The 14,636-nt window shown below is 53.0% G+C and overlaps 1 protein-coding gene across 1 annotated transcript in view; it reads right to left on the minus strand.

Moving 5' to 3' along the window:
- Positions 1–14,636, minus strand: part of EPHB2 (EPH receptor B2) — a 219,125-nt gene that overhangs the window by 127,437 nt on the left and 77,052 nt on the right. Inside the window, exon 3 of the mRNA XM_081574545.1 lies at positions 11,092–11,776. Coding sequence (XP_081430671.1) covers positions 11,092–11,776 — 685 coding nt within the window. The remainder of the gene's footprint in view (positions 1–11,091; positions 11,777–14,636) is intronic.

Raw genomic sequence — 14,636 nt, forward strand, 5'->3', positions numbered from 1 at the left:
GAGTTTGAACAAGCTCCAGGAGATAGTGACGGATAGGGAAGCCTGGCATGCTGCAGTCCATGGGGTCGCAAAGAGTCAGACACTACTGAGCAAGTGAAAACAAGGACAAGGCCTTGATTATGAGCAGTTTTAGTGGAACGATGGGGCAGCGGTCTGATATGAATGTGTTCAAGAGAGCTCTCAGAACAAGAGTTATCAGGAAGAGGCTGGGAGGGTCACACAGCCTGGGTGTCAGAGTCAAACTGACCCAGTGGCCCAGCACTAGTCCCAGCTCCGACCCTTCCTAGCTGTGAGCCTCAGGCAGCGTACCTCACCTCACTGAGCCTTAATGTCCTCAGCTCAACAGTGGGGATAAGATCCCTCTTACTTCCTAGGGCTGTCAAGAATCAAATGAGATAAAGATTGTGAAAATATTTCACTCACAATGAAATGCACAAATATTCCAGTGGGAAGACAGCAGGTTTTGGATTTCAGGGCTGGCTCCACCATTCATTAGCTGTGTGATCCCAAGCTGATTTATTTAACCTCTTTGAGTCTCCGATTCATCCTCTATAAAATGAAAATAACAACCGTACCCAACTTCTGGGGACTGCAGGGATCCAGAATTCTACACCAAGCCTAAGGCAGAAGGCCTGGCACACAGTGTGTGCTCAACCAATGCATGTTCCCTGCCTCCCTGGGCTCTTGTCTCCGGTATTCACAATCAGGGCCCAGTGGGAGGTATCGGGAGCGGGGGACTGGACCCGGAGTTTGACTGCTGGGTCTCTGGATAAGCCATCTTGTCTAACGTCTTGGGGCCTCAGTTTGTATAAGCATGAAGCTGGTGAGCAGTTGTCTTGGCCCCTTTGTTTAGGGGGTGCCAAGAGGGCAACAGGCAAAGTTCATGTACCGTGTCTGGATGCCAGTGATATGGGAGCCCTTGAGTCTGTGACCCTCTCCTGGGTCAGCATGATCAGGAAATAAATCCTCGGGATGGAAACAACAGTATCATCCAACCACCATGGATGGGGTTCCACGGAGAAAGACTGGGAAGGCCTGGTGAAGGAGCAAAGAGCTGGAGGGAGCAGAGAGGGTAGGAGTCTGAAGGCCCGCCCACCCCTCAGGGGACCCCTGGGGCCCGTTTATCTGTATGGTTGTCAGGGGCTGGCTCACACCCTGCCAAACCCACCCACACCTTCCTCTTCACATAAACCATGTGTCCTCGGGCCGTGAGGAACTCTTCCAGGCTACCTCTCTGGTGGGGTGGAGACCAAGGTCTCCTGTGGTTCCAGGGGTTCCTGGGGTCTTGTTCCTGCAGAGGTGGAGGTAAAGGGTGGGGGCCATCTGACAGAGCATCGCGGGGACGACAAGGGGCCCCCGTGAGAGCCTGGGCCTAGGAGGCCGGAGCACTGGGTTCTAGTCCCGTCTCTGCCACCAAAGGGCACTGTGACCCTGGGAAAGCCCGGTCCCCTCTTGGTTTCCGTTTTTCTTGCCTCTAAAATGGCGCTAATAATCTTCGCCTTGCTTCTCTCATGTGGGTATCATTCAGATCAAAGTATCTCATAGGGTGAGACCAAATGCTACACAAAAGCAGCCTCTAATCTTTTTCTGGAATGAGGCAGAGTGTAAGTAAATAAATACTGTACATATGTAAGACATTATAATTACAAATGGCATTCCCTCCCCACCCCCTGACAAGCAATGGAAAAACAAAACAAACAACAAACCTCATTTTGTACTGTGTGAAGAATTCTCATTAGGCCTGAGTTCTGATTCCAACTCGATACCTGGCAAGGTGAGTGAATCTGGGCAAGTCTCCCCACCCCCACCCTGTTCCCAAAGCCCTGGTAGAGAAGAGATGCTGATGTTGAGGCGGGCGGTTCGGGTGGTTCGTAAGTCCTGCCAGAAGGGAATTAACAATAGAACATCCTCCCACCACCCTCCCCTACCCAAGGAAGGCAGTCTAGGGTGTGGGAAGGGACTGAAGCTTTGCCAGGCAGGTCTCAGTTCAAGCCTCTCACCTGCTGTGTGGCCTTGGGCAGCTCCCCTCCCCTCTCTGGACCTCAGCTCCCCTCTGAGGTCAAAGTTCATCCCTAGGCACTAGGAATGAGGGGAGCAGGGAGAAACAGCAGGATGGGGGCTGAGGACAAAGGGCCCCAGGGAGAAGGTGCCCCAGCAGGGCGAGGGTAGAGGCCAGAACGGGGCCTGTGGGGCCCGAGCCAGCTGCCGCAGAGCAATGAAAATCTCTTAACCACACAGAATTGTTAACGGCTCCGAAATCCTGTTGTACCACAGGCTTAGAAAGGCTTAAACTGTTAAATGCATAAACTTCCTCAATAAATGGGCTCCTCTCGCCAGATCCCGAAGCCCAGCCAGATGAAAAGGCAGCCGCTGGAGGGAGGGGAACTTCCCCCAGCTGTTTATAGTCCTGCTGGAGTGTTCTGGAGGCAGCCTGCGACCAAAACCTTCAACCTGATGCCTTCGGGGTCCCGGGTCAGTCTGGGGCTGAGAGAGGGGCTCCAGGGTCAGATGACCTGGGTTCAGATCCTATCCCTTCCTAACTGTGTCACCGAGGACTAGTTGCTTCTCCTCTCTGAGCCTGTTTCCTCTTCTGTGAAGCAGGGATGAGGATGCTAAACCTGTGACGGGGATCGATGAGACCCTCAGCAGGGAGCTGCCTGGTCCATAGGAGATCCTTGGATGTGCTGGGTCTTAGCTGCAACACTCGGGAGCTTCGCTCTTTGTTGCGGCATACAGGATGTTTAGTTGCGGCATGTGGGATCTAGGTCCCTGACCAGAGATCGAATCCTGGGGACCCCTGCATTGGGAGTGCAGCTTCTTAGCCACTGGACCACCAGGGAAGTCCCTACCAAGCCTTTCTGACACCTCCAAGAAGCAAAGGATATCAGAAGTAGGAAGCACAAGAGTGCACACCTGCCTCAGCCGCCTACGAGGGTGGGATGGCTGGCCCTTGGTCTCCGTTTCCTAATCTGATGGGGGGATCCCAGGAGGTAACGGGCAGGAAGGCAGCATGACACAAGCACTTGGTCAATGCTGTGTGGAGGCTGGCGGTGGTGGGCCCCTTCTCTCTGGCCAGAGGTTAACTGGGGTGGGTGCACCCCTTTCATGGCTTGGCATGAAGAGAGGAGGCCCATGGGGGGCTTCCCCACCCCTGAGCCTCTGCCCTGGGAACGTGCTCCATCCTGCTAACATCTCTTGATACGAAAGCAACTCGCCCTCCACAGCCCAGCCACGAGCTTCCCTCTTCCCCTTGGAAGCCCTTCAGCTGCCCCCTCTTTCCTATGAGGTCTTACAATCTCACACGTGGCCCCACCCCCCCACCCCCAAGCTGGTTATCTGTCAAACTCTCTTTACTTCTGCCATCTCAGAGGCCCCTGGGTAATCAGGAGGTGGGCAGGGCAGGGCACCTCCAGATATCTGCCCACTCCTAGGTAATCAGTTGTCCCAGCAAACTGGAGGAAGCTGGGTTCACAGTCTGCCTCTGCTACTTGCTGCTGGCTGTGTGGCATTGGAAGACTTGCCGAGCCTCTCTGGACCTCAGCCTCATTTGCAAATGGAGCTCATCATACCAACCGAAGATTTAATAAGACAATAGAGCACAGGATGTAACACAGAGCTGGGCACACCGGAGGTACCTTTCACCCTCAGCTCTGGCCTTCTCCAGTCCTCCAGACTCCTTTCAGCCTCTGCCTCATTCAGCCCTTGGACAGGGTGAAACTAAAGTGCTGACAGCCCCTCTGCCTTTCTCCCTTGGCTAAGAAGACTTCTCCCATGCCCCCTGTCTCCCAGAAGGCTGAGAGGCACTGAGAGACCAGGGTTAAAAACAAAAACACCAGTATCATTTCTGACTATCTTTTTTCTGGACTAATTTCTGCCCCCAACTCCTCCCATTCTCCAAAGCCCTGGGAAAATGGCTCCACCTCCAGGAAGCCTCCCCAGCTGTCTCCTGACTTCCTCCAGAGTGCCCCAAGGCTATAGTTACAGATGGAGCCATCTCCCCTATACCAGACTGGAAACGTTAGGAGGGCAAGAAGGTCCTTCCTCATATCTGCAGTCCCTACACCTGATCCAGGGACAGGCACACAGTAGGTACCCAAGGAGTGTGATTTACTGTGTGTTAGCTTCTTGGTCCTCTATACGAAGATTCTCCAAGAAGCAAATAAAATCAGAAGCTGGAGTTCAGTGAATGGATGATGGCTGGCTGGGTAGGTAGATAAACAGATAGATCAATTGATGGAGAGATGGATGGATAGTCATGAATAAAAATAGATCCTTTGAGAGCATAGAGGAAAGGGGATGTGGGGAGGGAGAGGTACTTTTAATTTTTAAAAGCAGAGACTGGAATAGCCTGAGTGTATTGGACAGGATTCCCATCCAATCCCCTTCCCCAAAGGCTGGTGTGTGTGGTCTCAGCCCTGGCCTGAGTCTGGGGTCTAGAGGGGTTATCTATGACCCTTCCCCCTCCCCAAGCTGGGTGTCTCCACCCTGCCCTTGAAGAGATGCTGCAGAACTTTCTGGGGGGGGGGGGGTCTGGGCTTTTCCTCCCCCAGCATTCCAACACTCACACCCCTTTCCCAGCACGGGCCTTGCCAGCTGGACGCCTCCCTCCTCTTCACCCCGAGACTGACCGCACCCCACCCCCACAGACTCACCAGACACAGCTGGGCCCCTGGGCCAGCCTCTGCGGGAAGGGCTGGAGCTGAGAGCAGGGTGGGAAGGAGGCCACCCTGAGGATGGTCCAGGCTCCAGCTCTGTCCTCTCTGGGCCCCGGCCCCTCCCTGCCGAGGCTAGGGAAGCACAGGATTCTATAACTAAAACAGAAAATAAAGCCACAGGCATAATATCCCATGCTGGTGAGTATGTGGGGAAACTGACACTCCTGAAGGCTGCTGCCAGGAGGGTAACTCAGCCCAGTGTTTCTGGAGGGCAATCTGGCAATGTGACCCAAAAGCTCTAAAAAATAAGTACATACCCTTTGACCCCACAATTCCATGCCTGGAGACGTATCCTATGCAAATACCAGGAACAGTGCAGAAAGGCAGAGGGACCATGAAATTCATCTCAGCATTTAAGATAGTGAAAAACTAAGCAATCTACATGTGGATCACCAGAGGATTGGTAAAAAAAATTATGGTACAGATAGCCTATGGAATTCTAAGAGCCTTCCCACATGATCCAACATGACATGGAAAAACGCCTACAAAATATTAGTAAGTCAAAAGTCCTCATGTATTCCCAGAAGGAATCTATTTTTTTCTTTTAAAAAAATCAATATATGTAAATACACATAAATACACCTCGAAGGATCCACATCAGTCTGCTAACAGTGGTTATTCTCTGTGTTATTTTAATTTTCTCCTTTTGGCTTATCAGTAATTTCTAAAGATTCTGCAAATAACCTGTATTGCTTCTGTGATAAGGAAAAGTTATTTTTTCCTCAAAATAAAAACTCATTGGGAGAGAAAAAAAAAAAAGCTCACAGGCAAGTTTGTAAAAGTCCTTATTTTTCTGACACTTTTCTAGGTATTTTCTCCTTTACTCTGCACAGCAGTCCATCTGTTTATTCTGTTTTGCAGATGAGAAAACAAAGATCAGGAGAGGGTCCATGGCTTGCCCAAGGTCATAGCTAGCAAGAGGCAGGACTGGGGTTTGAAACCAGGTCTCCAAGACCAAGGTCAAGGAGAGGCCATGGGTGGGGGAGAAAGCAGGGCCAGGGGCTGCCAAGCAGGGCAGGGGGAGGAGAAGGAGAGGCTGGGAGGGGAAGCCGGGGGCAGCTGGGAGCTGGGAAGTCTGAGCTGGAGCCAGCTGATCAACATGTGTGTGCAACCATCCCCCCCAACCCCGCCATCCCCTCACCCCTCCAACCCGCTGGCTCGCAGCCCCTCTCCCTGTCCAAGCTAAATATTAAAAATCCCATTACACCCTGAGAGCATCACAGAGATCACACTCACTGTGGAACTCCCTCCAGACCCCTTTGAGACGCACGTCTGCCATTGGGAGAGAGAGAAGGGCAGGGTCCCCAGTGGTTGCTGGGCTGGGGGGAGGCGCCCACACATGGGCAGGGAGGGGCAAGTAGGAGTTTCATTAGGGAAGGAGAGGCCAAGATAAAACTTGGAGAAACTGAGGCTGGGACACGTTCCCAATCAGCCCCATCAACATCTGGAAAGAGTCAGGCAAACAGACTCAGGGCTTGGGTGGAGCAGCTGCTGCAGAGTTTGGGGGGGCGGAATTCCCGGGCCACCCTCCTGCCCCCTGATCCCCGGCCCCAGCAGATCCACTGGTGGCAAGCCCCAGTGGGGACTGGGCTACCGAGGGGGCTGGGGACCAGGGTAGGGGGAGAAGGCAGAGTTCTTCTGCAGATAGTCCCCGGAGTCTCCCAGCTGGTATCTCTGTGGCCAGTGCAGGCTCAGATTAGGCAGTCAGCGAACTGTGAATAGATGAATCAAGAGGAGAAAGCTGTGCCCCAGCCCTGCTCCCAGCAGGGCTCTGGACACCCACCAAACATGCCCTGTACTGTCACACCACGGGCCTTTGTTCATGAGGCTTCTTGACCATGAGTTCCTCCCCTCCCTCCACCCATCCAAATCCTACTTACTCTTGAAGGCTTACTTCAAATGCCACCTCCTCCTTGAAGCCCTCCCAGATGTCCCATCAGAAAAGATGGCCTTCTTCTGTCAAAGTACTTGGCCAGGACAGATCTCATTTCTGGAAGGACCACGCTCGCCTTGTTCCTTTGTGTCTGAATCCTCTGCTCACCCAGGAGCCACTTGAAGCCAAACCCTGAGTCTCAGGCACTCTCTTCCAACCACCCAGTTCAGCCCTAGTCAGTTCGAATGACACCTCTTCCAAGAAGCCTTCTCCGAATCACCTTGCTAAAGCAGGTCCTCCTTCTGATCTCTACTGTTACACCTTACATTTTTCTTTTCACTCCTCACAGTTTGTAACTATTTACTTGTTTATTTACTTTATTTCCTCCATCTTCCTCTGTCCACCCATCTGGACCAAAAATTCTGGGAGGGCAGTGAATGTGCCCTCTTGTCCACTTTGATGTTCCCTAGGACTGGCATATGCCTGGCTCATAGAAGGTACTCGATGAATACCTGTTAGAAGGCTAACTGGTGCACAGAAGGTGCCCAGGACATGCTGGTTGAGGGGTTAACTGGGCCCCTCCCCACTGTGCCCTGTGCACAATAGGCTCCAGAGCAAGTTGGTCCGATTGAATCAGTTTAGCCCATAGTTTCAGGAATAGCCAGTCCATCATTATTCACCATGGCCCACTCCTGGGATCGCTGCCACGCCCCAAGAGGACTCACCTACTCCTTCTCTGCCAAGTTTTCTCTAACTTGTATTTCTTTGAGAAAGCAATGGATTATTTTCCCATCAAATTATGCTTCAATATTAAATGGATCTTTCCAAACCACACCCTCCCAGAGATTCTGTTAATGTCCCCTCCCACACTTTAGGGTGGATACTCCCTGGGGTGGGGGTGGGGCCGGGCCTGTGGTCATTGCCTGGCCTTGAGTCCTGCTTGGTCCGGCCAAGGATGTGTTAACACATCATGTGTCTAAGCTAAGAGTCCTGTTGTAGAAGCCCCAGGGCTGCTTGTTTAAAAGATGCTGATTCTTGGCATCACCCCCGAGGCACAGAACCAGACCTGGGACGAGGTTTGCACCAGACCCAGGAATCTGCATTTTAATAAACTTGCCAATGGTTCTGGAGGGAGGCACAGAAAAGGTGGAGAATCCCTGAGCTGGAGATGGGAGAGCACTCTGCTGACCACTTGGATGTGAGCTGTAATTACCATTCCTACACGTCCCGGGCTGGCGGGGCCAGCGCCTCCGTGGCTTGGGCTGAAGCAGTCCCACATCTGGGTGGCTGCACACAGGCCACGACAGCAGCTGGTGTCCTTCTGGCTCCCTGAGCTCATTAATCACACCCTGACTGGCCTCCACTCACGCCCAGCAGCCAGCGGGGCTAGGCTGGGCCTGGTCTGGGGGTTGAGGGTAGTGGGGAGGCTAGCCCTGGACACACCCTGCCCTCATATTACCTCGAGCCCCCACCACTTGCAAGAAGCAGCCCAGACTCTGATCCTGTGACAGGCAACCTCTGCCATGGCCCCAGTGACCCTACCTCCTGGCGTTCACACCCCCATGTAATTCCCTCCCCTGGAGCAAAGACTGAATCGGGTGACTTACTTTTAATGAAGAGAACATGGGAGAAGTAATGCAACGTCCCTTCTGAAAACGAGATGATCAAAAGATTGTGGCTTCTGTCTTGGGTACTCTCTCTTTCATACTCTGGGGAAGCCACTGCACATGCAAGAGACCCATGTGGGAGGGACTGAGGCCTGCCAACAACCACTTGCAGGAACATGGAAGCAGATCCCTCCCTGGTCAAACCTCCAGATAAAACTGCAGCCCTAGGTGTCAGCCTACCTGCAACCTCAGGAGAGACCCTAAGTGAGAGGCACCCATCCATCAAGCCATGCCTGATTCCCGACCCTAAGAAACTGTGAGATGCCACGTGCTTTCTGTTTTAAACTGCTAAATATGGGGGTAACTTGCTATGCAGCAATGGATAACTAATACACCTCCTCATCTAGGCACCGCTCCAACCATGGTTCTTCTTACATCCCTCCTTGTGCCCTGAGCCACAGCCACACCAAACAACTGACCAGTCCCTCTAATGAGTCACACTGATTCATGTCTCCAGGCCTTTGTTTATGCCAATCCAACCTCCAGAAGGCCTAGGCCACCTGGTCAATACCTCCCTCTCCCAAGACTCAGCTCCAATGCCACCTCCTCTCTGAAGCCCTCCCTGTTTTTGTGCCCAGGATGGCCTGGGCCATTCCTATTAAAACAAATCTGACACTCTCTCACTCTTGTTCATTTACAGTTGGTCTGCTCTGCTAGACCATGAACTCCTAGAAGGTAAGGCCACAGCTGGATTCTTCCGTCTTACCTGGTGCTCAGCACAAGGTCTGATACAGAGGAGGCACGGGGAAGGTTGGATGAGTGAATAACCAGTGGACAGTGAGGGACTGATTCTGTTCCCCACAGCCTGTCTCACCCTCTGCCGTCTCCCAAGGTGGTGCATTTTCACAGTCAAGTATAGAAAACCAGATGTGTTGTCTTCCCCAAGAAATCAGCCTTTTCTCCCCGTTTCCCCATTTCTTTCCCAAGATCATCAAGGCTCTGTAAACTGGAATTTCTGGTTCCCTCTGAGTCCTCTCCTTGCTCTCTTTCCAACTTGTCTCCACATCTCATTGGTTCACTGCCAAAACACCCCTCGACTGTACCCCTCCTATTCCCTGGCACTGGGGATGCCCAGTCCCGGCGTCATCATCTTCTAAGATCACTGCAGCAGCTTCCCCAAAGGCCACTGCTCCTGTCTCTCACACACCCTCTTCTCCTCCCAGGAATCTTTAACATGCTTCCTCCGAGGGCTGGAGGGAGGCATCGCAGAGATGGTGGATGTGATAGAATTTCATAAAGGTGAGGATCACTCTAGCTTCCCCAAGCTAAATTTTAACTGGCTTTCAAGGCTCCTGGACTAGCATTTGGAACACTCCAGGATTCAATTCCAATCGGGAAGGCAAGAGGAACTGGCACAAGTAGGCTTCAAGTCTCCTATACCATCACCATCCACCACCACAACTCACAGTGCAGAGAATCTGTGCCATGATGGGCTTTATATGTAGCATCTCATTTAGTTAACATTTATTAGGTTTTACTGTATACCAAAAGCCACTATAAGTGTTTCACATGTTTTGAGGTCTTGAATCCTCACAACTATCCTGTGAGAGAGGGTTTCACACTTGGTTCAAGATATCCAGCTAGTAACTGGCAGGGCTGGGATTTGAACTCAGCTCTGTCTACCTTTATATTCTTCTCACCACCATGCAGTACCTCTTAAAACTTCTTCCATGTGCAAAGCAGTTTTGTGACTCTTGGCTGTCATCAAATACCACCTGTACTATTGTTTACTTAACATTTTCCCTTAAATTAACTTAAGGGGCACAGAGGTTAAAAGGGTGGTTTGGAATCACATGACCTGGTAAGCCCACAGGCCATCTCTGCTTACTCAGTGTATGAACTCTCTGAGCTGTGACTTCTTCCTAAAAGATGGCAAGTTCCTTCATAGGGTTCTTGTGAGGATTAAAAGAATTCGACACGTAAAGTGCTCAGCACACAGTAAAAATAGCTCACAGTGGGGCTGCACTTTCCCATCTCTCTGAATTGGAAGTAATCACATACTTGCCTTGGCCACTGAAATGTGGACAGGCATGACGTATGAGCCATTCAGCGGTGCTGGGGGTGCTTTAGAGCCCATATACAATCTGTCATACTTTCTCTTTCCTTCTGCCTGGTGATCACAACATTCCAAAGAGTGGCTCCTCCATCAGCTTGGCTTCCAGAGGGAAGAATCCCAAGCTGACTCATGATGGACATGTGGGAAATAAACATTTATTGTTTTGTTACTTCAGCATGACTTGGCCTGTACTTACTGATACAGCAAATGCTCAATGAACATGATCTTATCAATATTATTTACTAGGACTGACACATTTTTCCAAGCTGACTCGTGATGGACATGTAGCATTAAGTGCAATATAAACTTTTACTGTTTTGTCACTTCAGCATGGCTTGGCCTATACTGACTGACACAACAAAAGTTCAACGAATATTATCTTATCGAAGTTATTTACTACGGCGTACACATTTTCTTAAAAAGAAAACCAGCCCAGCCCCTCCTTATCCTGTGCCCCTCTTTGGTGTTGGGCTGGCTTGTAAATCAAGAAACAAAGTACCACTTGCTATCATTAACATTCACATAATAGTTAAAATGAGAAACGTTTATCCTCACACCAATGAAAACCAGCGGGCACACCCCCTGCAGTATCTGCACATACCACCATTCAAGAAGCTGAACCATGGCTACAGATCCAGAAACTCTGGCTGCAGAGGGCCTCCCGGTCAGCTCCAGGCCTCTGCCCAGACCAGCTTGCCCTCCCAGTGGCCAGGCTCAAGGCTGCAGCCGATACCTATGCCACGTGCTTGGCGGGGGCACCTGTCCCACTGCGGCCCTTACCTCGGCAGACGGTGCCATTCTCCACGGCCTCGAAGCCCGCCTTGCACATGCAGCGCCCGATGGGCACCAGCCACTCGCCGTCCCCATTGCAGTAGAGCTTGATGGGCACATCCACCTCTTCTGCGTTGGCGATGCAGCTGCCCCGGGCGGCCACCAGCGACGTGCTCTCCGCCCCTGACAGCGTCTCCTGGAAGACGGCACCGTTCTGGATGATGCGGGGGCACTTGCGGTAGAAGACGCGCACAGCAATGAGGGACATGCAGCCGCCGTAGTCCTGGAAGGCCAGGTAGAAGCCGCTGCGGGACACGGGCCCGAAACTCCGCACCTCGGTGTTGATCTTCATGACCCGGCCGCCCAGGTCCACCTGGGAGAAGCTCTCGTCGGCGGCAATGGTGTCCACCTTCACCCACGGGTTCTCCATCCAGGTGGGGAAGGTCTTGGTGGCCGAGTCGAAGTCGGCCTCGTAGTAATAGAGGTTGAAGGTCTCCTTGCAGGAGCCAGGCACGCTGGGGATGCTACTGCAGTCACGCACCGAGAACTTCATCTCCACGTGGATGCGATGGGCGCCCCGGCGCCGGATGAACTTGGTCCGTAGCCAGTTGTTCTGGCTCGACTCAAACACATTGCACACCTGGTACGTGCGGATCGTGTTCATGTTCTCATCGTAGCCGCTCACCTCTTCCCACTGTGGGTGAAATGCCAGTCAGGTGGGGCAGGTAGGGGCTGAGTCCCAGGGAACATCCTAAGAGGGGGTAGCACAGACTTTTTCTTAGGGCATCCTCCAGTGTGAAGGCGGCAGGCAGGACACCTACCATCAGGGGCCTCCTCGTCTCACGGGGGGAGGCACAGACTCTCCCTAAGGGATCTTCCAGTTTGACGATGGAGACACGATGCCTACCATCAGAGAAACCCCAAACTGAGAGGGAGACTTGGCTCTGGCCCTGAGGAATTCCCTGCTCTACGAGGGAGATGCGCCAATCTGTCCGGAAGGGCACACACCCTGTTCTTGGTGGTATTCCTCTAACCCACGTGGGAGCCGTGACCCTTACCCCCCAGGGGTAACTAATCTGATAAAGAAGTCAGGCCCGCCCCGCCCCCTGTTCCTGGGAAGCTCCCAGTGAATGGAACGGAAACCAGGGAGAGGCTCGCAAAGTATATGCTTGAGGAGCAACCAGTCTGATGGAGGAGACAGGGCTTCTGTCTGCCCAGAGCTCCCTGTCTGATCAGGCAGGCACAGCCCTTGCCCTTGGGGACCCTCAGTCCAATGGACGATGAGCCCTCACCCCCACAACAGACACGAGAGTAGCTAATACGGAGACTGGAGGGAGACCACCCCACCTTCCTGCCTGGGGTCAGGGCTTCGGCACCTCACCAGCCCTGGCCTGGATGCTCACCCACACAGCTGTGAGCTCCCCACTCCCACTGCAGGAGGGGGCTTGGCAGGGCTGCAGAAAGCTGGGAGCAGAAGGGCACAGACCGTGTTCCATCCACAGACGCTCACGAGGAGGCTCACTCGAAGGCTGAGCCTTTGTTCAGCCTTTCATGCCCCCTCGAGCACCTCTTACTTCTCTATCCAGCCTTCTGGAACCTCCTGTAGCGGAGTCTCCCTCCAGCCGCCGCGTCCGGGTTCACCAACTCTCCCTTGGGCCTTTGGGAACAACCTGCCTGAATGAGTGCCAGGCACGCCCAACCCCTCTGGGTCTGGTCTCCCCCAGTGGGTCTGAGAGCTTGCTGGGACCAGCTCCCCGATTCCTCCTTATCTTGTGCCCCTCTTTGGTGTTGGGCTGGCTTCACCTGGGGCAGACACAAAAAAGGGCCCTAACAAACAAGGTGAACCCGTGCTGAGCCCAGGGTGGGTGCTGTAATAGGATCTCATTTCTTTGTCATGATTATCACATGTGGGAAGCATGGTTATCCCCATTTTACAGATGAGCAAGTAGAGACCAGAGAAGTACAGTCATACACTGGCACTTGACCCCAGGTCACCCAGGCCCTGACTCAGACCCATGCCCATGCTTGTCCACCCTGCCTCGAAACACGAGGACCCAGCAGTGGGCTTTGTCCCAGCTCTCCTAACTTGATGTGTGACCTTAGGCAAATCACTGCTCCCCTCTGGGCCTCTATTTCCCCGACTGCCAGAAGCGACTGTCGGGGGAGGGTAAGCGGTGGGAGAGGTGTCACCCTCGCCTGGGTGCTCTTTGTCTTTCTGTCTCCCTCAGATTCTCTGGGCTGAGCCTGCGCGGGGCAGAGCGGTGGCTGTGGATGCTGTGAAGGGTGAGTGTGTGTAAGCAAGGCCGAGCGGGCCCAGCCACTACTTCAATGGCGGCTCTGAAGCTCCCTACGTTGCATTTAATTTTTTTTTTTTTTTTTTTGGTGGCACCATGTGACAAAGTCAGCCCCTTGTTACAATCACTGCTCTTCTTCAGAACTTAATTAGAGCACTTAATTAGAGCACTCTGCCTTTCTCCCCTCTCTCTAATTAACATGCGGAGGCCCTGCAGCCTAAACACCCCAAATAATTGTGTCCGGGGGCCCTGCAGCCCAGCCTGGCCTCATTACTGGCAGGGTGGGGCTGTGGGCCCAGCCGCCTTTGCAGATGGAAAATTGGTGACAAGAAAGAGCCGCAGAAAGAGGCCTGACCCTGGGGCCCTGCCTATTGAGAGCACAGGCCTGAGGGGGGTAGCAGAGGACGCAGTTCCTTGGGGTAGCAGCTGAGTCCCTGTGGAGGAGCTCAGATGGGGGGAGGCGTAGCTGTGGGCTGGGGGAGCCCCGAACCCCCGCCAGAGACCAGGGGGGTGAGGAGGGAGCGGTATCAGAAAGGATGACGATGAAGATGATGACGACGACCGTCCCCATAGCCACTTGTCACTGGGCGCCCACTCTACATCAGGCATGCTATGCTGGATACTTTGTAGAAAAACCTCACAACAGTTCTATGAGGAAGACATGATCACCACCATTTGATAGATGAGGAAACTAAAGCTCAGACAGGTTAAGGAACTGGCCTCCAAATCACACAGCTGGTAAGTGGCAGAATTGGAATGGCTTCCCTGACGGCTCAGGCAGTTAAAGCAAGGTGGGAGACCTGAGTTCGATCCCTGGGTCGGGAAGATCCCTTGGGGAAGGAAATGGCAACCTACTCCAGTACTCTTGCCTGGAAAATCCCATGCTGGAGGAGCCTGGTAGGCTACAGTCCATAGGGTTGCAAAGAGTTGGACATGACTGAGCGACTCTCTTTCTTCAGGGGTCTGACTCCACAGCCTATAGGTAACTGCTGGGGTGGTTGTTGTAACAAGAAAAGGATCTCAAACTGTGCCGGATCCTTTTTTTTTGGGGGGGGGGGCGGGTATGTGCCACATGCCATGTGGGATTTTAGCTCCTGGACCAGGGATCGAACCTGTGCCCTGTGCAGTGGGAGCACAGAGTCTTAACCACTGGACCACCAGGGAAGTCCCTGTGCCTGATTGTGTTTCTGGGAAGCTCATAGCCTACATGGCCTCAGACCACTGGACCCAAGGAAGTGTGATGGTAGGAGCTCAGGAAGG

Source organism: Giraffa tippelskirchi, chromosome 3 (genome assembly GCF_054371585.1).
Source record: "Giraffa tippelskirchi isolate mGirTip1 chromosome 3, T2T-mGirTip1v1.2.pri, whole genome shotgun sequence".
NCBI lineage: Eukaryota > Metazoa > Chordata > Mammalia > Artiodactyla > Giraffidae > Giraffa > Giraffa tippelskirchi.